The sequence below is a fragment of the Zootoca vivipara genome, chromosome 6, assembly GCF_963506605.1.
Source record: "Zootoca vivipara chromosome 6, rZooViv1.1, whole genome shotgun sequence".
Taxonomy (NCBI): domain Eukaryota; kingdom Metazoa; phylum Chordata; class Lepidosauria; order Squamata; family Lacertidae; genus Zootoca; species Zootoca vivipara.
Window position 1 is genome coordinate 15,262,261 of NC_083281.1, and position 26,255 is coordinate 15,288,515.

Sequence of the window (26,255 nt, forward strand, 5' to 3'; positions counted from 1 at the left end):
AGCTCCTCCCAACCTAGCCGTTCAAAAGCACGCCAGGGCAAATAGATAAATAGGTACTGCTGTGGTGGGAAGGTAAATGACGTTTCCATGCGCTCTGGTTTCCGTCACGGTGTCCTGTTATGCCAGAAGCGGTTTAGTCCTGCTGGCCACATGACCTGGAAAGCTGTCTGCGGACAAATGGCGGCTCCTTCGGCCTGAAAGCGAGATTAGCACCGCAACCCCATAGTCGCCTTTGACTTGACTTAACCGTCCAGGGGTCCTTTACCTTTTTACCTACCCTTTTTTACCCATATACTGTAATGGAAAGTGAATTAATCCGTTCCAGATGGGTCCGCGGCGTTCGTAAACCGAAAATTCGTAAACCAAGGTGTTCATAAACCGAGGCTCCACTGTATACCGCATTGGCCTGAATATAAGCCTCGCTTTTCCCCCAAATTCCGACGGTATGCAACCAGGAGCACAGGGCAAACAGTGCCAGGAGCGTGGCAAAGTGGCGGGTAGTCCCCTGTCCTCTCCGCCAAGGCTGGGAGGGGAGAGAGCGAGGAAGGGGAAAGGCTGCTGTCAACACAGCGTGGCTCCCCCCCACCCCCAGTATGCACCCTGGAGCAGCGAGGAATGGAGCGGCTTATATTCGGGTGCAGCTTATATTTGGGCCAATACAGTACAACCTGAACCTAAGATGGGGGGGGGGCTTTGCAGCATTTAATACTCCAAAAGGGTCTTGTTTCTCCCATAGCCACAAACTTGGATTCAAACAGATATCAAACACTGCTATTGTTGCTCCCTTCAATCTTTTCTCAGCTGGCTGCTTAACATCTGGCCCACATCAAAGCCAACTTTCAACTCTGAATTTTGGCTTTGTCTGTTGAGGGAGGGGACCCCAGCACCCATTTGCCACCGAGAGAAATGGATGCTGGAGGACATGGCCAAAAGCTTGAGAATGGAGAAGCAAAGCTGATGCAGAAATCCCTGCAGCTCATTCTGCCCAGCCCACTGCTCTGCAGTCTTAACTCTCTGTGTTTGTGTGTGATTAACGGAGAAATCTGAGGGCTCCCTTGGACAAAAACCAAGCCAGGAATACCAGAGCAAAAGAACTTGGTCTTTATTGAAGACTTTCGCGACAGGACTCCCTCCTGCCACCCGGTGAAACAAGATGGAAGCCCCGTCCAAAAGAGAACCCAAACTTTTATTAGCTGTTAATCCCCATGTTGGAGGGACCCAGGTGGCGCTGTGGTTTAAACCACAGAGTCTAGGGCTTGCTGATCAGAAGGTCGGCGGTTCGAATCCCTGCAACGGGGTGAGCTCCCGTTGCTCGGTCCCAGCTCCTGCCCACCTAGCAGTTCAAAAGCACATCAAAGTGCAAGTAGATAAATAGGTACCGCTCTGGCGGGAAGGTAAACGGCGTTTCCGTGCGCTGCTCTGATTCGCCAGAAGCAGCTTTGTCATGCTGGCCACATGACCCGGAAGCTGTCTGCAGACAAACACTGGCTCCCTCGGCCTATAGAGCGAGATGAGCACCGCAACCCCAGAGTCGGACACGACTGGACCTGATGGTCAGGGGCCCCTTTACCTTTACCTAATCCCCATGTTACACCACCCAAAACTACAGCACTAATACATCATGGTTACATCATGAAAGGGGAGGTCTGGTGGCAGTAATCTGAGCATCCTGGACCCTGCCCCATGCCTCCCCTTGCCCTCCACCAAACATCCATCAAGTGTAACAAAAGAGAAATTTACATTTCCCAGTTTCCCAGCCAAGTTAATCACACCCTTTTGTCTTCATCTGGGTTTGCCTTCATCTGAAGGCAGCCCTGTTTAGGGAAGCTTTTAATCTTTAAGAAATTAGTGTATTTTAATATTTCTGTTGGAAGCAGTCCAGAGTGGCTGGGGAAACCCAGCCGGATGGGCGAGGTATAAATAATAAATTATTATTGTTATTGTTATTGTTATTTCTGGAATGCCTACCTGTCTGGCACTCAGGTATCAGGATGCCAGGGATTATCACTCAGGCAGAGGGGCTGTCTATATGAATTTCTGAAGTTTCCCCAGTGAGCCAGTACGTAGATACCTTTACCAGTGAATTGTTACATTTGGCATTGTGCAGCAGAGGCCCTTTGAATAGATAGGAAGAAACTGGAATGAAGTGTTTTGTGGGGACAAATCACAAAAATCACAAAAGTGGTTGTGCTGGTTTTGGTAGTGGGCTGCATGTGCATAATATCTGCTGGAGGGGCAACACCCCCCCCCCCAACCTATACACATGTGTGTGTTTTTTATTTCCTGCACATACAATCATAGAATTGTAGACTTGAAATAAACCGCAAAGGTCATCGAGTTCAACCCCCTGCAATGCCAGAATCTCAACTAAAGCATCCATCATAGATGGCCAATGAACCTCTGCTTAGAAACCTCAGAGGAAGGAGACTTCACCACTTTCCGAGGGAGACTGTTCCACTAGGAAACAGCTCTTGCCGTCAGAAAGTTCTTTTGAAGGTTTAGTCAGAATCTCCTTTCTTATACCTTGAATCCATTGGTTTGAGTCTTATCCTCCTTAGCATCTTCCAGGCGACAGCTCTTCAGGTATTTTGAAGATGCCTCTCATATCTCCTCTCAGTGCGGTGTAGAGCCGGTGTGGTGTAGTGGTTAAGAGCGGTAGACTCGTAATCTGGGGAACTGGGTTCACGTCTCCGCTCCTCCACAAAGAAGTCACTTCTTTGAAGTCTCTCAGCCCCACTCACCTCACAGAGTGTTTGTTGTGGGGGAGGAAGGGAAAGGAGATTGTTAGCCGCTTTGAGACTCCTTCGGGTAGTGATAAAGCGGGATATCAAATCCAAACTCTTCTTCTTCTTCTCAGTCTCCTCTTCTCCAGGCTAAATATGCCCAACTCCCTCACAAGGCTTGGTTTCCAGACCTGCCGTCCTCCTGGTCACCCTTCACTGTCCACCTCTGGCACCCAGCATGGATCTGAGGGCCTGAACATGAGCTCTGAAGCACCCACACATTTCACACATCACAGTGATATTTTGAACTGTGGGGCTATTGAACGATTAATCTCTATTTTAGAAACCTCTGTTGTGATGAGCTTTCACAGTGGCGGAAAGGCTATTCTGCTGTAGAAACGAATGCAGCCCACGCCCACAGGCTAGAGACCTCTGTGATAAGTAAATAATTAGGAGGTATGTGGGGAAGCCTTGGGCAATGATTTGTTTGTAAAGAAGAGGAGGGATGGCAACAGGTCTCGGGTTTTAACTGGGAAAGGCTGGGAGAGGGAGCTTGGGGTGGCGTTCAGCTGATCGCTGAATCAATCCCTCCTCCCAAGGAGCTCTGGGAATTGTAGCTCTGGGAAGGGGAATAGGAGGGTCTCTTAAGAACTCTTGGCACACCCAGCAAACTGCATTTCCCAGAATTTTGCATCTCCCAGAGTTATGACTGTTGTAAACTGGAATCATAGTGCTCTTAGTGCATGAGTAGGCCAACTAAGGCCCGGAAGCCGGATCCGGACAAATTGCCTTCTCAATCCGGTCCGCGGGCGGTCCAGGAATCAGCGTGTTTTTACGTGAGTAGAATGTGTCCTTTTATTTAAAATGCATCACTGGGTTATTTGTGGGGCATAGGAATTCGTTCATTTTATTGTTTTTTTTTTCAAAATATAGTCCGGCCCCTCACAAGGTCTGAGACAGTGGCCCGGCCCCCTCCTGCTAAAAAAGTTTGCTGGCCCCTGTTCTAAGTACTCTCCCTTCCCGTGGCTTCCAGCAAGTGGCGTTCAGAATGATTGCTCCCTCCGACCATGGAGGCAGTCTGCCTCAGGCAGAGCAGAGCCATTGTGGCTCGTAGCTTCCAATAACCCTCTCCGCCTCCCTGAATTTGCCAGCATCTATAACATGCCCGGCTCCCCCCCCCCACCCGCTTCCCCGATCGCGATCCTCCCTCCTGCCTCTCCTCTCCTCCAGCGGAGCCTCGTTTCCCAAGGTAATCGCTGGTGGGTGAAGGGCTCTTGAAAGCAGCGCAAAGCGGGCAGCCTTTGTTCGGAGACGCGCCGCATTCTGTGTCCCTCGGCTCCGAGAAGGGTTTCAGACACCCAGCAGCATAATAGGAGCCGTATTAATAGCCGCCGTCTGGGGAGGAAAAGAGGCTCCTCTTCCTCATCTGGGTCCTCCGACGCCTCTTCCAGCACAATGCCGCTGCCCCTTCACCACGTCGTCGTCTCGAGAAGCGGGCAGACACAACGGACCGTCTGCCCAGGCGCAGAGAGAAACGTTCAAGATGGGCTTGTGTCGTGACTCCTGAGAGCCGAGAAGGAGGCCGACGAGGACGTGCTGGTGGGGAGGCCAGCACATATGATCAGGACATAATTCTGACAGTTGCAATCGAAATTATTCATTATCAAAGTGTACAGACTTTCAGCTGTTTGCAATGAGCAAATAGTGAGTTGCATTTTCAGCTGAATTTGGGGGAAACCACGCGAAGCCTCCGTTGAGTTGAGCCATTTCAATTGCTTTTGTTTGCTTTGCTCATTGCAAACAGCTGAAAGTCTGTACATTTTGATAATGAGCCTGATTTCCAATGGGGGGGGGCGTGAATAATTTCGATTGCAGCTGTATTTCATGTTCGACGCACACACCATCCCTTTAAAAATTATTTTATTATTACTATATTATTGTACTTTCTAGCCAAGCCAAGCTATGCAAACGCCATGTGTTTGCAGGAAATGGTTCGTTAGGCGAGCGTTCGCATAACAAGTCAGCAATTCCAATTGATTCCTGTGCAGGAATTTCTAATGTGTTCCCAACCAGGAATGTTGACCCCAAAATGAGAAAAGGGAAACCGTCTGAAACTGTACAAGTTTCAAACGAGGAAGGGGCAAATACTCCCTTATTTTTATGATCCTACCATGGTTTCCATCGAAACAGCTTCCGTGGGCCAAAAAAACACACAAAAAAGTGAGGTTTCTTTAAGGCTGATCAGTGCTTTATTTCTGGGGGTACACATACCCCTCGCCATTTTGTGAATCTAAGTTTGGCCTCATTGAGGGGCAGTATTTCAATATGAGTAGGAAAATGAGAGTACCCCTAAACACCATCATCATCATCATTATTATTTTAGAAAAATTACTGAGGCTGATTATCTGTTTACAGTATGATGCAAGTCCAGATGTTTGGATATCCGATTCTGCTGTATGTATAGCGAGGTTTGGGTACTAATTCTTTGTGCTCAGATAAATGAACGTTCATACAAGTGTTTGCATACCCGGTTTCTCCGAAAATAAGAAGTAGTAGTAGGAGCCGTGTGTACATCAAACAGCAAAGGGGGGGGAGACCTTTAAAGAAAAGTGAATAGATTAAATATTGTGCTTTGCATTCTCATTCCACAATGTAAAAGCAAAGCCCACCTCTCAATAAATTTGCTTTCTTGATTTTTATAAACTGTGGTCCCATTGTTCTCAAATGCCTTGGTACTCAAACAACTTGGAACCCAAACACTGCAAACCCGGAAGTAAGTGTTCTGGTTTGCGAACTTCTTTCAGAAGCCGGACGTGCTCCATTTTGAGTGCCACACTTCCAATTTGAGTGTTACACTGAAGTCTGTCTGGTTTTGCTATTTATTTTGCTTTTTTGCTTTTGCAGCTCTTTTGTTTTTGTGAATAAGTGGAACCCAGTTGAGCAACTAATTGATTGATTGATTGTGTGACTGCAGTACCTTGTTTATTGCTTTCATTTTATGGATCAATAGTCTTGTTAGATAGTAAAATTCATGTTAAATTGCCATTTTAGAGGTTGTTTTTAAAAGTCTGGAACGGATTAATTTGTTTTGCATTACTTTCTATGGGAAAGCTTGCCTTGGTTTTTGAATGCTTTGGTTTTGGAACAGACTTCTGGAATGGAAGTAGCAATGTTCTTAACCAGGCACCCCCCAAACTTGCCCTCCAGATGTTTTGGGACTACAACTCCCGTCATCCCTAGCTAACAGGACCAGAGGTCAGGGATGATGGGAATTGTAGTCCCAAAACATCTGGAGGGCTGAGTTTGGGGGTGCCTGTTCTGAACTTTCAGCAACAAAATAATAATAATACTTATTGCTCCCTCACTTGCCACACAAGAATATTTGGGCTCGTGTTCAAATTTTTGTGAACATCAGTGTGCCCAGAACAATTCATTGAACTGTTTAACACAGGGGTAGGCAACCTAAGGCCTGTGGGCCAGATGCGGCCCAATCACATTCTCAATCCAGCCTGTGGACGGTCCAGGAATCAGCGTGTTTTTACATGAGTAGAAGGTGCCCCCTTTTTTAAAAAAAAAAAGCATCTGTGGGTTATTTGTGGGGCTTGCCTGGTGTTTTTACATGAGTATAATGTGTGCTTTTATTTAAAATGCATCTCTGGGTTATTTGTGGGGCATTCATTTTCCCCAAAAAAATAAAGTCCGGGCCTCCCACATGGTCTGAGGGATGTTGGATCGCCCCCCCCCCCCCCGGCTGAAAAAGGTTGCTGACCCCTGGTTTAACATGTACATATGGACTCTCCTTAAGGGCAGGGGGATGTTAACTCTTGCCCTCCCAGAGTCCAAGATCGTGTAGCTGAATCAGTGTCCTTTTAGTTCAGCCACAAGAGAAGGGATTTATTCTGTATATAGCTAGTTTAAGATGCTACTCTGTTGTGATTCTCGGCTGCGGACCAGCTTAGCTGGTTGCCTTAGATCTGAGTCTAATGCACTAGAAAAAAATTATTGGGTTACTGTAAACCCAAAAAAGTTTACAAACAAAGAAAAACCTGGACATTTTGCAAATTTTTAAAAATCTGCCCGGACAGAAATTTTAATCCTGAAAAAGAGGACGTGTCCGGGGAAAATTGGACACACAGCAACCCTCACAGGGGCAAGACCCACCGAGAAGAGTTGCTACGTTCATGAGGCCTGGCACTCCTGAGCAGACCTTGTTTGTTCTGATAAAGAGTTAACATCACTTCTTCTGTGTGATTCATTGCCAACATGCTTCTGTCACCGACTGACACCTCTCTCCCTTCCCTCCGCAGGTACGGCGTGTGCCGGTACGATGGAAAAGTTTTTCCTGCCTCTTCTGATGCTTGGCACCATGGCGAAAGCTCAGCACTGCCCCGGCCGATGCATCTGCCAGAACATCTCCCCGACGCTGACCATGCTGTGTGCCAAGACGGGCCTCCTCTTTGTCCCGCCCACCATCGACCGGCGGACGGTGGAGCTGCGCCTGACGGACAACTTCATCACCGTCATCCGCCGCAAGGACTTCTCCAACATGACCAGCCTGGTGCACCTCACTCTCTCGCGCAACACCATCAGCCAGATCCTGCCCTACGCCTTCTCCGACCTGCGTGCCTTAAGGGCCTTGCACATGAACAGCAACCGCCTGGCCGCCCTGAAGAACGAGCACTTCCGCGGGCTGGGCAACCTGCGCCACCTCATCCTGGGCAACAACCAGATCAGCCACATTGAGCCTTCTGCCTTTGACGAGTTCCTCTCCACCGTGGAGGACCTGGACCTCTCCTACAACAACCTGGAGACGCTGCCCTGGGAGGCCATTGGGCAGATGGTGACCCTCAACACCTTGACGTTGGACCACAACCTCATCGAGCACATCGCCGAGGGAACCTTCTCCCAGCTGCAGAAGCTGGTCCGATTGGACATGACCTCCAACCGGCTGCAGAAGCTGCCCCCGGACAACCTCTTCTTGAGAGCCCAAGTGTTGTCCAACGTGCGTGGGACTCACCCGTCCACCTTGACCATCAGCTTTGGAGGCAACCCTCTGCATTGCAACTGCGAGCTCCTCTGGCTCCGTAGGCTGACCCGAGAGGACGACCTGGAGACGTGTGCTTCGCCGGAACACTTGATGGACAAGTATTTCTGGTCCATCCCCGAGGAGGAGTTCATCTGCGAGCCCCCGCTCATCACCCGCCAATACTCCTCCAAGGCGTTCATCATGGAAGGCCAAGGCGTCAGCCTCAAGTGCAAGGCGGTGGGCGACCCTGAGCCGTCCATTCACTGGATTGCCCCCGACGGCAAGCTGATCCACAACACCACCCGCATGACGGTCTTCGAGAACGGGACCCTGGAAGTTCTCATCACCACCTTGAAGGACAACGGGGTCTTCACCTGCATCGCCTCCAACGCTGCCGGCGAGGCCACAGCTCCCGTCGAGATCTGCATTGTCCCACTCCCCTTGCTGGTCAACAACACAGGCCACATGAAGGAGCCCGACCCCGGCTCATCGGACATCACCACCTCTGCCAAATCGGGCGCCAACGACACCAAGAACCACCTGGACAAGAGGATCGTGGCGGCTGACCTGACATCCACCTCGGTGGTAATCCACTGGCCGTCTGAGCGGCACATCCCTGGAATCCGTATGTACCAGATCCAGTACAACAGCTCCCTGGATGACTCTCTGGTTTACAGGCGAGTGACGTGGGTCGGGGGCCGTTGCACCGTTCGGGTCGCTGCGCCGTGGTTGGGGCAGTGTCCATGGCTGCCATGTGGATGGACTTGGGGGCAGGGGCCTGTATTGACATGGGGCATTGATGGGTGTATGTGTGGGTATGAGGGAGATGATAATAATAATAATTTATTATTTATACCCCACCCATCTGTCTGGCTTTCCCCAGCCACTCTGGGTGGCTCCCAACAGAATATTAAAGACACAATAAAACATCAAACATTAAAAACTTCCTTAAACAGGGCTGCCTTCAGATGTCTGGAGAGCCAGTGTGGTGTAGTGGTTAAGAGCGGTAGACTCGTAATCTGGGGAACTGGGTTCGCGTCTCCGCTCCTCCAAATGCAGCTGCTGGGTGACCTTGGGCTAGTCACACTTCTCTGAAGTCTCTCAGCCCCACCCACCTCACAGGGTGTCTGTTGTGGGGGAGGAGGGGAAAGGAGATTGTTAGCCGCTTTGAGACTCCTTCGGGTAGTGATAAAGCGGGATATCAAATCCAAATCCAAACTCTTCAAATAGTTCTTTATTTCCTTGACATCTGATGGGAGAGCATTCCACAGGGCAGGCGCCACTACCGAGAAAGCCCTCTGCCTGGTTCCCTGTTACCTCACTTCTCGCAGGGAGGGAACCGCCATAAGGCTTTTGGCGCTGGACCTCAGGGTCTGGGCTGAGCGATGGGGGTGGAGACGCTCCTTCAGGGATACTTGAGGCCATTGAGGGCTTTCAAGGTCAGCACCAACACTTTGAATTGTGCTCAGAAACGTACTGGGAGCCAATGTAGGTCTTTCAGGACCGGTGTTATATGGTCTTGGCGGCCGCTCCCAGTCACCAGAGAGAGAGAGAGAGAAAACAATGTGCCACTAGAATGTATCTTTGTATAGGAACAGAGTTATGGAGATGCAGAAGCTGCAGTGATCGATCATGTGAGTTTCTAGCAGGAGGGCTCACTAGGGAGTTGAAACGTATTGAGTTTTTGAAATTGCTCTGCCTCTTCTGAAGTTTGGAATCATACTGTTGCGAAGTTGGAAGGGACCCCCAAGGGCCATCCAGCCCAACCCCCTGCCACGCAGGTATCACAGCGAAATAATCCCTGCAGATGGCCATCCAACTTCTGCTTATAAACCTCCAAGGAAGGAAAGTCCACCACCTCCCGAGGGAGTCCGTTCCACCAGGAAGTTCTTCCTCACCTTGAGCTGGGGTCTCCTTTCTTGCCATTGGAATCTGTTGGTTCAGGTCATTTCCTCCAGAGCAGCAGAAAACAAACTTGCTCCATCTCCCAAGGACAGTCCCTTCAGGTATTTGAAGTCATCTATCACAGCATAGAATCATAGAATCATAGAGTTGGAAGAGACCACAAGGGCCATCCAGTCCAACCCCCTGCCGAGCAGGAAACACCATCAAAGCATTCTTGACATATGCCTGTCAAGCCTCTGCTTAAAGACCTCCAAAGAAGGAGACTCCACCACACTCCTTGGTAGCAAATTCCACTGCCGAACAGCTCTTACTGTCAGGAAGTTCTTTCTAATGTTTAGGTGGAATCTTCTTTCTTGTAGTTTGAATCCATTGCTCCGTGTCCGCTTCTCTAGAGCAGCAGAAAACAACCTTTCTCCCTCCTCTATATGACATCCTTTTATATATTTGAACATGGCTATCATATCACCCCTTAACCTCTTAAGCATCTCTTAGTCTTCTGAGAGAGAAGCCACTGAACGTAGGGACGGAGCCACCTCCCACCCAAGTCTCCAAAGAAGTCCACCAGTGTGAGATCAGCCCTGCCATTTAATTATTTTTTTGTTCTTCTGAATGCCTGAGCTATAGTTTCCCATTATTCCATACAGTTTTCTGAGCTTTTACTCAGAAGTAAACCCCACCGACTTGAGTGGGACAGACTTTGTAGCTGGTCCTGCAGCCTGCCAGTACAGCCCCTCCTTGTGCACTTCTACTCCAAAGTAAGTCCAACAGAGTCCCATTGGGCTTACTCCCAAGTAAGCATGCTGCAGGCTCGCAGCCCAAATCCATGCAGGTTTTGATCGGCGCACAGCTATTGTTAAATTTCTCGCCGTGTTATGGCATTAGGGATAATCACATGTATTTACAATCTTACGAGTAATTTGACTTAATTATCGTTATGTGGGATGCTAATTTTTGGTGGGTGTTTTTTTAATAGTTATCATTGTTTTCGTAATGGGCTGCCTTCAGTGCCGGCAACAAAAGGAGGGAGGCATAGAAAAAGATTAATATAAATGAATAAATAGGGCAGGGGAGGAATCTCAGGAAATGTTTTTGCTGGGGAAATGATTCGAAAGTGGGAAGGTGTTTGTAGGAGCTGGGTGAGCAGAGAGGAGAGGGCATAGAGCAGGCATCCCCAACCTTAGGCCCTCCAGATGTTTTGGACTACAATTTCCATCATCCCTGACCACTGGTCCTGTTAGCCAGGGATCATGGGAATTGTAGGCCAAAACATCTGGAGCGCCACAGGTTGGGGATGCCTGCCATAGAGAGTGAGGTTGCTGAGAGTGTGGTGCTGGCAACGCCAAGGTTGCAGGTTCGATCCCTGTAAGGGACAGCTGTATATTCCTTTTTTTCTTTTCTTTGGATTTATTATTTCATTAAATTGAAAAACAGCTTACAAACAATAAATAACAGCAACAGAACAGAACATCACAAATGCAACATAAATCGCGTAAAATCATACAGAATCGTTAAGAAATCATCCGTAAAGCAATTACAAATCACCAGTGAAACAATCAGGATCTATGAACTACAATGAACCAAACAACTAAAAAGATAAGGCAAACAGCCCAAGAACAACAAAAGTCCTGTTGTAGGATTCGCAGAGTACAACAATATTCATAAATTATAAAACAATATTAACTAACGAAATAGCAACCCAAAAATAAGCTAAGCAGCGTTGGATTCATGCCCTCCCCACTCCTTTGACTCACAATCTTAATCTCATCTCTTCTGTTCATTCAAAGACACATGCACATTCCTGCATTGGCCGGGGTTGGGCTAGATGACCCTTGGGTTCCCTTCCAGCTCTACAGCTCCGTGATTCTATGATTTTGCATGCAGAGCAGGTGCTCCACCACTGACCCACCAGCACGTTCCCCTCCATTTGCCTCCCCAAGGAGATTCCCCACTTTGACACCCTCCCCTTCCAGAGATCAGCCAGCCAGCCCGGACGATCCCGCGCAGCTTATCTCCTCCACTCCTGCCACCTTTCAGCCATCTCTCGGGAAGGGGAGAGCAGGAGAGGTGGAACAGCTGCTCATACTGGGATTCCCTGCCAGGAATTGTCACAAAGCCAGCAATAAGATTAAAGCAGAGTTCAGGTGCAGAGGCAGGGAAAGAAGCTTCAAAGGCTTCCTCCTTCTTTGTTCAGCATGGCAGCGTTAGAATCAGAGAACTGAGGATCATCTAGTCCAACCCCCTGCAATGCAGGAATCTTTCGCCCAATGCAGGGAGTGAACCCGTAACCTTTAGATTCTTCTTCTTCTTCTTCTTCTTTGGCAATCCCTGTAGCCGAGTAAGATTGTCTTCCTTAAACACGGTTTTAACATTGAGTCCGTAAGTGACTCTGGAGGCCAATTCTGGATCCACATATCCTTCCACAGTGGGGACATTGGTTTCCAGGTGGGAGCTGATCATGGTGTGGATTTGCCAAGCGTGCCTTCCTCTTAGCATGTTTCTCCCTTGCGTCCTCAGTTCGAGTGTCTTCAAAGCCCATGACACCTTTGGTAAACGCTGTTCTCCAACTGGAGCACCCCCAGGCCAGTGTTTCCCAGTTGTCGGTGTTCATACAACATTTTTAAAGATTTGCCTTGACCAAAGATTTGTTGACCACCATTTTTAAGGAGGTAATAGAGTAGTTGCTTTGGAAGACAATCATCAGGCATCCGCACAACATGACCAGTCCAACGAAGTCGATGTAGAAGAATCATTGCTTCAACACTGGTGATCTTTGCTTCTTCCAGTACACTGGTATTAGTTGGCCTGCCTTCCCAAGTGATGTGTAAAATTTTCCTGAGACACCATTGATGGAATCTTTCAAGAAGTTGGATATGGCGTTTATAAGTGGTCCACATTTCACAAGCATACAGTAAGGTTGGTAGTACAATAGCTTTGTAAACAAGCATTTTGGTTTCCCTGCAAATGTCTCGGTCCTCAAACACTCTGCACTTCAATCGCAGAGCTCAGGCGATGCTGGATTTCAGCATCAATGTCGACCCTTGTGGAAAGATAACTGCCCAGGTAGGAGAAGTGATCGACATTTTCCAATGTTACACCATTGAGTTGGATTTTGGGGGATCGAACCTGCAACCTTGGCATGATCTAGCACCGCGCTCTAGCCAACTGAGCTATCCAGTTGTCTAGAACCAGGGGAGGACTGCGGCTCAGTGGTTACAGCCCCTACCTTGCTCATCCAAAGTCCCAGGTTCAATCCTCGGCAGCTCACCTCCTCCTCCTCTAGGACAGCTGCCAGGAGGGTTTCAGAAGTTTCCCCTTTTTGGTTCACCCAAACGTGGCTTGTCCCCTGCACCTAGAAAATGGTGGTTTGCTTGAAACGAGCCAGCTTCAAACCACGGTTTACAAAGCTGGCCTTTTTTCGAACAACCACAGGAACGCTAAACTGCAATTAGCTCGTACCGGAAGCCACAAGTTTCCCAATTCTTCCTCATTCCCACCATAATAGGCCACACCTTATTGTAATCTCAGAATGCTGCCATTGTTCCTGAAGGAAGAGTTCGTAAGGAGAGCCTGGGTCGAGCAGGCTTGGGAAATCACACATTCTGGCTTGGAAGGGCCTTGATCCAATGCACGTGGATATGAAAACATTAAAAGTGCCTGCTGGATCAGGCCAAAGACTCGTTATTCCAGCAGCCTGTTCTCACAGTGGCCAAATACCCCTAAGAACCTAGGAATCTAGATAGACTGCCTCTGGAGCTGGGGGCTCCATATGAACCCAATAAGGGCCTAGATGCTGGATCAGGCCAATGGCCCATCTAGTCCAATGTCCTTTTCTCACAGTGGCCAAATAGATGCCTCTTCTGGGAAGCAGGAACCAAGCACACTCTCCCCTCAAGCAATTTCCAGCATCGAGTATTCCAAAACCTGACAGTGGAGGCAGAGCATAGCCATCCTGGTAATAATCATAATAATCTATCTATCTATCTATCTATCTATCTATCTATCTATCTATGCCCCGCCCATTCGGCTGGGTTTCCCCAGCCACTCTGGGCGGGAGCCAATGGATTAAAAACAGAATAAAAATCACACATTAAAAGTTTCCCTAAACAGGCCTTCAGATTTCTTCTAAAAGTCAGATAGTTGTTGATTTCCTTGACATCTGAAGGGAGGGCGCCACTACCGAGAAGGCCCTCTGCCTGGTTCCCTGTAACCTCACTTCTCGCAGTGAGGGAACCGCCAGAAGGCCCTCAGAGCTGGGGCTGAGCGATGGGGGTAGAGATGCTCCTTCAGGCATACTGGGCCGCGGCCGTTTAGGGCTTTAAAAGTCAGCACCAACCCTTTGAATTGTGCTCGGAAACATAATGGGAGCCAATGTAGCTCTTTCAGGACCGGTGTTATATGGTCTCGGCAGCCGCTCCCGGTCACCAGTCTAGCTGCCACATTCTGGATTAGTTGTGGTTTCCGGGTCACCTTCAAAGGTAGCCCCATGTGGAGCGCATTGCAGTAGTCCAAGCAGGAGATAACCAGAGCATGCACCACTCTGGCACGTAGGGTCTCAGCCTGCATACCAGATGCAGCTGGTAGACAGCTGCCCTGGACACAGAACTGACCTGCACCACCGAGAGAAGTTACAGATAGCCTTCTCCTCCCAGAATTTGTCCAGTCCTCTCGGAGGCAGTTTCCCAAGGACCTGGAGAGAAGCTTGCCCATTTTCTCCCGATGATTAATTCACCCATTCCAGAGGCTCCATGTTCCGGCAGTGGGAGACAGATGTGGAGACCTGGCGAGACCTGGTGCGGAGGCCCAGATACCTTGTTTCTTTGAAGGCTGACGCTGGCTAATCCTTTCCGCTGGCAGGGTGATGGATCTTGCTCTCTCCCCTCCCCGGCCAGATCAATCCATCTTCCCACCAGGTCGCTTGGGCCACGTGGGATCTGTGTGTGTCGTCCCCCCCCCACCATATCCTCTGCCCCCCCTCCTGCCTTTCCCACCCCCAGAAAATTGCAGCTGTTGGCGACATGGTTCTATAATTCTTGGCTAATTGCCTGCTGCTCCTCAGCCCTCTCCATCACCCGCTCCTGCTAATAAATGGGAACTAATCGAGTGCTCTGCAGAAGTGAGGCACTTCAGCAGTCCGTGGACCACTTTGCAAGCCCCCCCACCCCCCCACCCCGCTTCTGCATCCCTCGCCTGCCAGGGAACAAGAAGTTGCTGAGCATCCGTTTTCTCCTGCCCCACCTCTGTTTTGTTTTACTTTATTTTTAATTTATTTATTTGGTGTCTTTTCCTTCTTCAAATTACAGCTTTACAATCACATATCCAACATACAACAACATCATCACCATCCATTTAATTTCTATACCCGAAGGTCTCAGGGCGGTTCACATGAAATGTCAAATACATGAAATCAAAACAAAACCAACAACCCAAAACAAAAAAAAACAACCCAAATCTTTAAAAATGTAATATAAACACAGACAACTAGGAAACACTTGCCTGCGAGCGCTCCAGTTGGAGAACTGCCTTGACCAAAGGTGTCATGGGCTTTGAAGACACTCGATCTCAGGACGCAAGGGAGAAACGTGCTAAGAGGAAGGCACGCTTGGCAAACCCTCACTGTGATCAACTCCCGCTCGGAAACCAATGTCCCCACTGTGGAAGGACGTGTGGATCCAGAATTGGCCTCCACAGCCACTTATGGACTCACTGTTAAGACCTTGTTCATGGAAGGCAACCTTACTCTGATATGAGTGATCGCCAAAGAAAATTATTATTATTATTATTATTATTATTATTATTATTATTATTATTATTATTATTATTCAGGGAAGCAGAAAACAAACCAGTTCCATGTGACAGCCCTTCAAATATTAGAGGATGGCTAATATTTGCGGATGTGGGAGGCAGTGGAAGACAGGAGTGCCTGGCGTGCTCTGGTCCATGGGGTCACGAAGAGTCGGACACGACTAAACGACTAAACAACAACAATCCTATCTCCTTTCAGTCTCCTCTTTTCCAAGCTAAACATGCCCAATGCCCTCAACCATTCCTCATAAGGCTTGGTTTCCAGACCCTTGATCATCTTGGTTGCCCACCTCTGCCATCTTCCGATATAAAAAGGGCTGTCACATGATAGATGGAACAAGCTTGTTTTCTCCTCCTCTGGAGGGTAGGACTCGAACCCATGGCATCAAGTTACAAGAAAGGAGAGTCCGACTAAACATTCGGAAAAAACTTTCTGACAGTAAGTGCTGTTCGACAGTGGAACGGCCTCCCTTGGGATGTGGTGGACTCTCCTTCCTTGCAGATTTTTAAGCAGAGCTTGGATGGCCATCTGCCATGGATGGTTGAGTTGAGATTCCTGCATTGCAGGGGGGTTGGACTAGATGACCCTCGGGGGTCCCTTCCAGCTCTACAATTCTGTGGTTCTGTGAGAGTTACATATGGGAATGAGGCCCGTGAGACAGGAAGGGGTGGCTGGGTGCTGTTTGCAACCATCGATTTGTTTGATCCTAATGTCTCCTCCTCTCCCCGCCCCGCCCCCCGCAGGATGATCCCCTCGTCCAGCAAGACCTTCCTGGTGAACGACTTGGCGGCCGGCCGGGACTACGACCTGTGCGTCCTGGCCGTCTACGACGACGGGGTGACGTCCCTGACGGCCACTCGGGTGGTGGGCTGCGTGCAATTCAGCACCCCTCAGGATGCCCCCCAGTGCCACTCGCTGCACACCCAGTTCCTGGGGGGCACCATGATCATCATCATCGGGGGCATCATCGTGGCCTCCGTCCTGGTCTTCATCATCATCCTCATGATCCGGTACAAAGTCTACAGCGGGCAGGAGGAGCACAAGAAAGCCAAAGTCAGCAACGTCTACTCGCAGACCAACGGGAGCCAGCCCCACGCCCATGCCCCCGCCCTTCCCCGCTCGGCCTCCAAGGACAAATACGAGACTCTCCAAGAAGTGGCCTCCAAGGAGCCTCCTCCGAGGGGGGACTCTGCTTCAGGAGATGCCCCCAGCAGCCGCCAGGATGTGGCCTTGACTGAGCTGGACAGCCGAGGTGGCTCCAAGATGGCCACAAGCCTCCAGACGGTGGCCATCTTGTCTTCTGACGAGGCGGAGGGCACCCTGAGGGGCTCGACGGTTTCCTTGTGCCTGGTCAAGGACGCCGGGTCGGGGCCGCCGTTGCGGGCCAAGACGGGCAGCGGTTTGGGGGGGTTCCCCCCGCGCGAGTTGTCCAGGACTCACCATCACCGCCACTCCTTCGACGGGGACTACTCGCTGTTCCAGAGCCACAGCTACCCTCGGCGGGCACGGACAAAGCGGCACATGTCCACCTCCCAGTTGAACTCAGAGGAGGACCCCCTGAGCCACAGGAGGGTCACCTTTAGCAGCACAGAATGGATGCTCGAAAGCACAGTCTGAGAAGTGGCGGGAGGGCAGCGGGGAGGGGGGGACGGACGGGCGGACTTGCCGGACGCACAACCCATTGGGGGCAGAGCAACCAAGGAAGGGAGGCAGGGAAGGTGACCGGGGGGGGGGGGAGAGGAGGAAGCAGGCCTAAATATTCACGGGGGGCCGGGGGCGGATCCGGCCTGTCCCCCTTGCCCCCTCACCTGTTCCGCAATTGACCGCTTGTTTCCAGAATCTTCTGCAGCGGTGCCTTAACCGAGCCACAAAGAGAGAGAGAGATTGAGAAGGGGAACTGAACCATTTTTTTCCCGCTGAAAGGGGGAGAAAGCTCGGTTTCTCGGAAAGAGGGTGTTGGTAGAGAGAGAGAGAGATGGGGGGGGCTGTGGATGGTTTTAGGGGGGGGCAGTGCTCAAGAGTGCTGGGAAAGGGGGAGGGGGGCTTGGGGGGTGGCGGGAGGCCAAGGAAAGACACATATGCACAGATGACACGAAAAACTAAACAAAGATCCTTTTCTTTCTTTCTTTTTCTTTCCTCCTCTTTATGCATTAATAACTGTTCTAATAAATAAATAAATAAAAAAGGAGAGAAGTGGGGGGGGAATTATTTCAGGAGAGAACTGAGCATAAGACCACAGGAAAACGACTACTGGGGTGGTGGTCCGACTTAAGGGAAGAGAGGGGTGGGGGTCCCCCTTCCGACTTGCTGCACCCCACCCCCCACCCCACAGGACCCACAGAGACAATATTCGGTTACTATATTTATTGTATCTGGCTGGTCTAGATAAAAAGAAATTCTGTGTTTGGTGTGTTCATTCATCGGAAAAGTCATTTGAACTCCACCCCGATTTCTCTGCCTTCGCCCACATTTCTGCCAGCCACGCCTCCCTCCCCACTCACCCAAAATCTATGGTCCTCCATCTCAGCTGCCCCACTTCCAACATTGATGACATCCAGGCCCCTTTTCCTTTTTCCTTAAACGCTTTGAAATTGACCCTGTTCCCACCCCCATTTAAAGTCATGCAGGACCCCTCCCTCCCTCTCTTCTCCCCTGCAACTTCCCCCTCCAAAATGCCCCCCTCCTGTGCCCTCTTCCAACTTCTACCCAAACCATGACTCTTATTTCTTTTCAAGGTCAACCCCCCCCCCAAAACGTTTGAGTGTTGATGAACACAAGTTTTTACATTAAAAACCTGTGCCTGCCACACCCGGTCATCACCCCGACCTCTTTGTCCCCACCCCACCCCGTCCTGCCATCATCCATTCCCCGCCCTCCCAGTTCTCCCAGTGCCATCCAGTTCCTCTTCCTCCATCACAGGGTGTGGCTGCTTTTTCGGAGGTGATTAAATCTTTTGTGTGTGAACTGCAGCCCAGTCTGGTTTATGTTATTCCTGGGGTAGGGGGCGGGATATGGACTCTGGGGGTGGGGTTGGAAGTGGTGGCAAACAGGTCCAAGGATACCCAGGTAAGTGCTGCATTCGATTTCAATCTAATGCATTTGCCAGAACCGTAGAGATGAATGAGACCCTGGGGGTCATCTAGTCCAACCCCCTGCAATGCAGGAATCTCAGCCTAAGAATCCCAGGCAGGAGGTCACCCAATCTCTTGTTTCAAAGTCTCCAGCGAAGGAAAGTCCGCCACCTCCCCAGGTCTTCTGTTCCACTGTCAAATAGCTCTCATTGTTGGAAACTTTTTCGTGATACAGTGGTACCTTTGTTATAATGATGATGATGATGATGATGATGATGATGATGATGATGATGATTTATTTGTGCCCCTCCTATCTGGCTGGGTTTCCCCAGCCACTCTGGGCGGCTTCCAACAAAGATTTAAAATACATTAAAATGTCACACATTAAAAACTTCCCTGAACTTAATCCATTCCAAGAGTCCGTTCGACTCCTGGAACCATTCGAGAACCAAGGCGCGGCTTCCGATTGGCTGCAGGAGCTTCCTGAACTCAATCGGAAGCTGCGTTGGACATTCAGCTTCCAAAAAAACATTCGCAAACTGGAACACTTACTTCCAGGTTTGCGGTGTTCGGGAGCCGAATTGTTCGGGAGCCAAGCCGTTTGACAACCAAGGTACAACTATATTAGTTGTCATTTCCTTTCTTGCAGATCGAATCCACTGGTTCAGGTCCTCTCCTCCAGAGCCATTTAAAGATGGCTATCCTATCTCCTCTCGGTCTCCTCTTCTCCAGGCTAAACAGACCCAGCTCCCTCAACCGTTCCTCACAAGGCTTGGCTTCCCAACTCCTCTACACACCTTCCAGCTTGGCAATATCCTTCTTTAACTGCGGTGCCCAGATGATGTGCCCAGTTCACAGTGTACATTTTCTGGGCTTTTAGAGTGGCATGCAATGTACTGTTAGGTGTGCAGAGGAAACCTACCACCACCACCACCACCCCCGCAGAAATTTAAATGCCACAAATTTGCCTATTATTGGCAGATGCAGTCTTATGCGATGCCAGATGATTAATCACCTGCCTTTTAACTGATTTGTCGACTGAAATCAATCTGCACTTTGCCAGGCCTCAATAGAGCAGGCTTTCTAGGGGATGCTACACGTAATTTTGTCTGAAAGAAGCTCCCATCATTCTTGGGCCAACCAGGGATATATATTTATTTCATTCCCTCTTAGGAATAGCACACCAGAGCCAAAGATCCCTTTCAAGTTGCAGCCCGGCTAATGAAAATCGAAGCCTAACCCATTATTAAAGCAAACCGGTATTTGAACTCATTGCAAAAAGGAGGCCGCAAGCTCTGCTTGTGAATCGTTTGCAAAAAGTCATAATCAGTTGCGTGGCATTTTTGCCGTGACATAGCTGCGGGGCTGATAGGCGTTTTAGTACAAAATATCTGGAGGTTGGAGAAAGCTGCTGTACACAGTACATAGAAAGAGCCTGCTGGATAAGGAGCCAAGGCCCACCTAGGCCAACACCCTGCTCTCACAATGTCCAACCAGATGCCCCAATGGGAAACCTGCAAGCAGGATTCGAACACAAGAGCCTCCTCCCCTCCTGCGGTTTCCAGCAACTGGTATTCAGAAGCATGGCTGGCTCCAACCGTAGAGGCAGAACTGAGCCATTCATACTAGCCATCGATAGCCCTCTCCTCCATGACTTTGTCTAATCGTCTTTTTAAACCATTCAGATTGGTGGCCTTCACTGCCTCCTGTGGAAGGGAGTTCCACAGGTTAACCAAGTGCTGCATGAAGGACTTTCTTTTATCTGTCCCGACTCTTTTATCTGTCCTGACTCTTCATTGAATGCCCTTGAGTTCAAGTGTTTTGAGAGCAGGAGAATCATTTTTCTCTATCCGCTTTCTCAGTGCCAGGTGTAATTTTCTATGTTTCTATCCCGTTGCCTCTGACTTGCCTTTTCTCTAAACTAAAAAGTCCCAAACGCCGCAACCTTTCTTTACTGGGGAGTCGCTCCACCCCCTGAGTCATTTTGGTGGCCCTTCTCTGAACCTTTTAGGAATGGAGAAGTCATAGGGTCCCTGCCCCAAAGTAGCTTACAGTTAGGGCTGTGCAGAATGCAGTAGCGCCCCCTGTGTGCAGTTGTGGGGCAAAGCCACCAGGCTGCTCTCCCAATGCCAGCGTCGCTGATGTGTACCCAGTTAGACGATAGCTCTGGTGGGCACCCAGCTGCCAATTCGAAACTTGAGTCAGTGTAACCCCCACGGCCCCATCTCACCGCCATTCTGCCCCATTCAGGTCAGCAGCAGCTGCTGTTGTGACCGGTAGGGCAGAAGGCTGGGAGCCTAACAGTAGGGGGAGACAGAGGCCATGAAAGGAAGAGCCAACTGATTCTCGTCTCCATCCTCCATCCTGCTGGGTTCAACACAAAGGGAACACCATTAGGTCACATTCACACCAAGCATTGACAGCGGTATGAGAACAGTTTTGGCTTCCCCCAGAGATTCCTGGGAGCTGTAGTTTTTGAGGGTGCTGGGAGTTGCTAGGAGATCCCCTATTCTCCTCCTAGACTGCTACAAGGTTGATTGTTAAACCGCTCTGGGAATAAATACCTCCGGGAAGGGAATAGGGGTCTTCTAACAACTCTCAGTACCCTTCACGAACTACAGCTCCCAGGATTCTTTGGGGGAAGCCACGACTGCTTAAAGAGGTCTCAAAGCAGGGTGCAATCGTGACCTTCGGCAGCATTCATTCAGCAGTTTATTCCGTTTACCCTGACATCTCCCTATCTCTTAATTTCCGTACTGTATTCTGTTTGTGCTTTCGCAAGATGTAAAAGCCACTTCTGGGAATCGAGTGGAAGTCCAGCTAACAACAACAACAACAACATTTTAATTTATATCCCACCCATCTGGCTGCGTTCCCCTCCCCCAGCCGCATACAGTACAGTGGTACCTCTGGTTAAGAACTTAATTCGTTCCGGAGGTCCGTTCTTAACCTGAAATTGTTCTTAACTGAGGTACCACTTTAGCTAATGGGGCCTCCTGCTGCCGCCGTGCTGCCGCCGCCGCACAACTTCTGTTCTCATCCTAAAGCAAAGTTCTTAACCCGAGGTTCTACTTCCAGGTTAGCGGAGTCTGTAACCTGAAGCGCCTGTAACTTATATAAAAACACACCAAAACACCAAACATTAAATAACAGTGTATCTGAAGAAGTGTGCATGCACATGAAAGCTCATACCTATTAAAAAAACAGAATATAGTGTAAAAAATAGTGTATCTGAAGAAGTGTGCATGCACAAGCAACAAACCAGTAAATCCATAGAAACCAATAATGATGATGATGATGATGATAATAATAATAATAATAATATGACCACAACAACAACAACAGTTTACAGTTATACCCAAATTAAAATAACTGCCAACCCCAACTAAACATTTAACCAACACCAATCAAAACAAAACAAAACAAAACAGAGGAACCAAAATTAGAACTGTTTAAAACATTGTAAAACATTTTAGCCAGTTGCCCCAACCCAAGAGTTGTTCCAGCAGTCTCCCAGTGGCCTCCCAGGAGTCTCTTTAAGGTAAGTCTAGGCTCCGCCCCCTATGCCAGGTAGAAATGCAGCAGGGAGCAGAGCAGTCTTCCTTCCAGCACTCATGGCAGCAGCAATGTCCCTCCGGCCTCCCAGGAGCCTCTTTTAGCTGTTCAGGGTGAGTGTGGGCCCCGCCCCCAGGCCCATTCTGAGCAAGCGCAACGAGAAGACCCTGGAAGTGCTTTGAGGCCCATTAAGCCCATTCAGAGCAAGGGCAACGTGAAGATCTTCTGGGAGGTGTTCTTGAGAGTGCAGGAGAGCTTCAGGCGGCCAATGGTGGAGCTGGATGGATGAAGGTGGAAAGTGATGGCTGATCTATCAGGATATAAGGGATCATGGGAGCCAACAAGGGCAAGACCTGTAAAGTTCTTTAAAAACCCAGCACGATGAATTGAAGGCACCTCTCCCAAGGTGGCTGGATTCCCCACTTCCCCTGAATATAGACTGATTCAAGAAACCTTTTCTTCAGAGTTAGTGAGTAGCCGGGAGTCCCCTTCCCTCCCACCCAATAGCTTCTGGTCTCTCTGCATTGCTGGCATGTAGCTGTTAGCTGCTAATTACTTGCTTGCAAATGCCATTTCCATGTGTTGACCTCTGCAGCTTCATCCAAATATGCTTTTCCATTATCAGAGGGACCAGGTGCGATAGCCCTGCAGAGCTCATCCATTCTTGGAAATGAGGATGGCTGCCTGCTTGCTTTGGAGCTGATGAACAAGAGCAAGCAGCCAAGTGGGAAGAGAAGTGGGTTGTTCTTTGTTTTGTTTTCTGTTTCAGGGATTCATTTTTTTCCCTCCCGGGTTAAGGGAAGAAACAGCCTTGAACTGGTCGCCAGACCGTCTTTGCTGCATCAGTCGCAGATGGTGAGATGCCCAAAGGCATTTCCTCTTGTGCCTTTGCGTGCTGGACAGTGAGAAATTTTGCAACTCAATATCACAGACATGGTCTGCCTGAGGTGCAGGAGGCAGGAGAGGGAGATGAAGACGGGGCTTGGGTCGGGGGGGGGGAGAATAAAATCCACCATCATTTCTGTTGCATGTATTTGAGCCAGCTGCAGTGATCCAAAGGCATCATTGAAGGAGTAGGTTTTGAAGAGGGATCCGAAGGAAGGAGGAGAGGTGGCAGCACTCTGTAAGCCCATTCAGAGCAAGGGCAAGGAGACGACCTTTGGAAACCATTCAGCCCATTCAGAGCAAGGGCACCGAGATCTTTGGAAACTGTTCAGCCCATTCGGAGGAAGGGCACCGAGAAGATCTTTGGAAACCATCCAGCCCGTTCAGAGGAAGGGCACCGAGAAGATCTTTGGAAACTTCAGCCCATTCGGAGCAAGGGCAAGGAGAAGATCTTTGGAAACCATTCAGCCCGTTCAGAGGAAGGGCACCAAGAAGATCTTTGGAAACCATCCAGCCCGTTCAGAGGAAGGGCACCAAGAAGATCTTTGGAAACTTCAGCCCATTCGGAGCAAGGGCACCGAGAAGATCTTTGGAAACCATCCAGCCCGTTCAGAGGAAGGGCACCAAGAAGATCTTTGGAAACTTTTCAGCCCATTCAGAGCAAGGGCAAGGAGAAGATCTTTGGAAACCATTCAGCCCATTCAGAGCAAGGGGATCGTGAAGATTTTCTGGGAGGCGTTCTGGGAGGCCGTTCCAGGCAAGAGGAGAAAAAAGGACAAAGTCATTTGAGAGTGCAGGTGACCATTGGTGGAGCTGGAGAGACGAAGGTGGAAAGTGATGTCCGAGGTGTATCAAGATATATGGGTTAATGGGAGACAACGCCATAGAGGCTTCCAGTATTGTTTGAGGTCGGTCCATTAGGGCAAATGGGGACGCTCTCCAGCAACCTCGATTCCTCCAAGCTCACCCCACTGCCTCCTTTCACCTGGTCCAGGGGGTGGATCTGGCCATCAGCTCCCCACCCCTTAGTGTTCAAAAGGATGGGGACGGAGCGAGAAGGAGCTGGCTCTGCCTGTCATTGGCTCTGGCAACACCTGTGTGGGCTCCTCGCATTCTGCCCTACCATTCTCAGCGGGCACCAACCACCACCACTGCTGCTTACCAGGAATGGGGCAGGTCACCCTGACACCCGCGACAGATTGACCTTTGAGTGCCCAACAGTGCTAGATCTAGGGAGGGGACTAACATTACTCAGCAGAAAGTGAAAGGCACTCTGAGTGTGCTCTGGGGAAGCTCCGCAGTTCAAGCCAGCTGTTCTGACACCATGGTCTCAACAGCAGACAAAGAAAAAAGAGCGGACCAAAGGCCGGCAGGTGGATATTCCATGAGCAGAATAAAAACTCCGTCATTAAGGAAGGGGTCAGAGGGTCTCGCACAGGCTGGGCAGAAACAGATGGAAAGGCAGCCTCAGGATCTGTTTGCAAAAGGGGGTCTGGGCTTGAGAGGACCGTGTGAAATTCCAAACAGTGCCTGCAATGGAACGGACTGTGCATGCAATAGATATGTAGAGGGAAGGATGGAAGGAGGGAGGGAGGGAGGGAGGGAGGGAGGGAGGGAGAGAGAGAGAGAGAGAGAGAGAGAGAGAGAGAGAGAGAGAGAGAGAGAGAGAGAGAATAGCAATCTCAAGCTTTGGAATGAGCAATATTGGCTAAGGGTGTGCCGCGAGACGCTGGCTGGTGTGCCACGACGTGCAGCGACGAGAAGGGCGATTTGCGTTGTCATGTGCCTGGCGGCCGCCAATATTCAACGCTAACCCGCCGGAAAGCAATATTTCTCCTCCTCTTTCCTAAAGCTCAGTGCAAACGAGCCTGGCGGCCACCAATGCACAACACTGACCCGCCGGAAATCAATATTTGGCAAGTGTTTCTTACAGTCATAATTATAATATAGGGCGGCACAGAGTTAAATTTTTTAACTTTTTAAATGGTGGTGTGCCTCGTGATTTTTTTCACGGAACAAGTGTGCCGTGGCCCAAAAAAGGTTGAGAAACACTGGGCTAAGGGTTGGCAGTGTGCAGTTTCAGCAGTGTGTGTGTGTGTGTGTGTGTGTGTGTGTGTGTGTGTGTGTGAGAGAGAGAGAGAGAGAGAGAGAGAGAGAGAGAGAGAGAGAGAGAGAGAGAGAGATGAATGAATGAATGAATGAATGAATGAATGAATGAATGAATGAATAGGGAGTGGTCTGAAGCTCAACATCAAAAAAAACTAAGATCATGGCCACTGGTCCCATCACCTCCTGGCAAATAGAAGGGGAAGAAATGGAGCCAGTGAGAGATTTTACTTTCTTAGGCTCCTTGATCACTGCAGATGGTGACAGCAGTCACAAAATTAAAAGACGCCTGCTTCTTGGGAGAAAAGCAATGACAAACTTAGACAGCATCTTAAAAAGCAGAGACATCACCTTGCCTACAAAGGTCCATATAGTTAAAGCTATGATTTTCCCAGTAGTGATGTATGGAAATGAGAGCTGGACCATAAAGAAGGCTGATTGCCGAAGAATGGATGCTTTTGAATTATGGTGCTGGAGGAGACTCTTGAGAGTCCCATGGACTGCAAGAAGATCAAACCTACCCATTCTGAAGGAAATCAGCCCTGAGTGCTCACTGGAAGGACAGATCCTGAAGCTGAGGCTCCAAGACTTTGGCCACCTCATGAGAAGAGAAGACTCCCTGGAAAAGACCCTGATGTTGGGAAAGATGGAGGGCACAAGGAGAAGATGACGACAGAGGACGAGATGGTTGGACAGTGTTCTCGAAGCTACCAACATGAGTTTGACCAAACTGCGGGAGGCAGTGGAAGACAGGAGTGCCTGGCGTGCTCTGGTCCATGGGGTCACGAAGAGTCGGACATGACTAAACAACAACAGCCAATTAGGCATGTCATGTTTTGCATCTGGAACACGCGCATGTGAAGACTGAGATAAATAGCCCAAAATATTCATACGCACTCAAATTCTCCAAATTTCAAATGCAAAATGCTGGATTTGAACGTAAGAAAAGTCTGCTGGACAAGCCATTTGCCTATCTAGCCCAGCATGCTGTTCTCACAGTGGCCCCAAAGGGAAGCCCGCAAGCAGGGTTCAAACCTAAGAGCATTTGCCCCCTCTTGTGGTTGCCATAGGAGCACTAGAACCAGTGGTCACCCGGTGAAGGTGAATGTTAGAAGAAAGTCAGCACCGAGTTAAACTATGGAACTCCCTCCCACAGGAAACAGTGAGGACCACCAACCTGG

The 26,255-nt window shown here is 49.5% G+C and overlaps 2 protein-coding genes across 2 annotated transcripts in view; both read left to right on the plus strand.

Moving 5' to 3' along the window:
* The window catches only part of LOC132592278 (uncharacterized), a 436,287-nt gene that overhangs the window by 116,335 nt on the left and 293,697 nt on the right, over window positions 1–26,255 (plus strand). The gene's annotated exons all lie outside the window — the stretch shown is intronic.
* LRFN1 (leucine rich repeat and fibronectin type III domain containing 1) lies at window positions 7,035–17,074 on the plus strand. The gene is made up of 2 exons (XM_035119520.2): window positions 7,035–8,426; window positions 16,201–17,074. The coding sequence occupies exons 1-2, from the start codon at window positions 7,051–7,053 to the stop codon at window positions 17,072–17,074; spliced, it is 2,250 nt and encodes a 749-aa protein (XP_034975411.1). The 5' UTR covers window positions 7,035–7,050.

Bases quoted from the DNA above. Each gene is read 5' to 3' on its own strand.
- LRFN1 (XM_035119520.2), top strand. From the start codon at position 7,051: ATGGAAAAGTTTTTCCTGCCTCTTCTGATGCTTGGCACCATGGCGAAA. The intron at 8,427-16,200 runs GCGAGTGACGTG...CGCCCCCCGCAG, and splicing joins GATGACTCTCTGGTTTACAG to GATGATCCCCTCGTCCAGCA.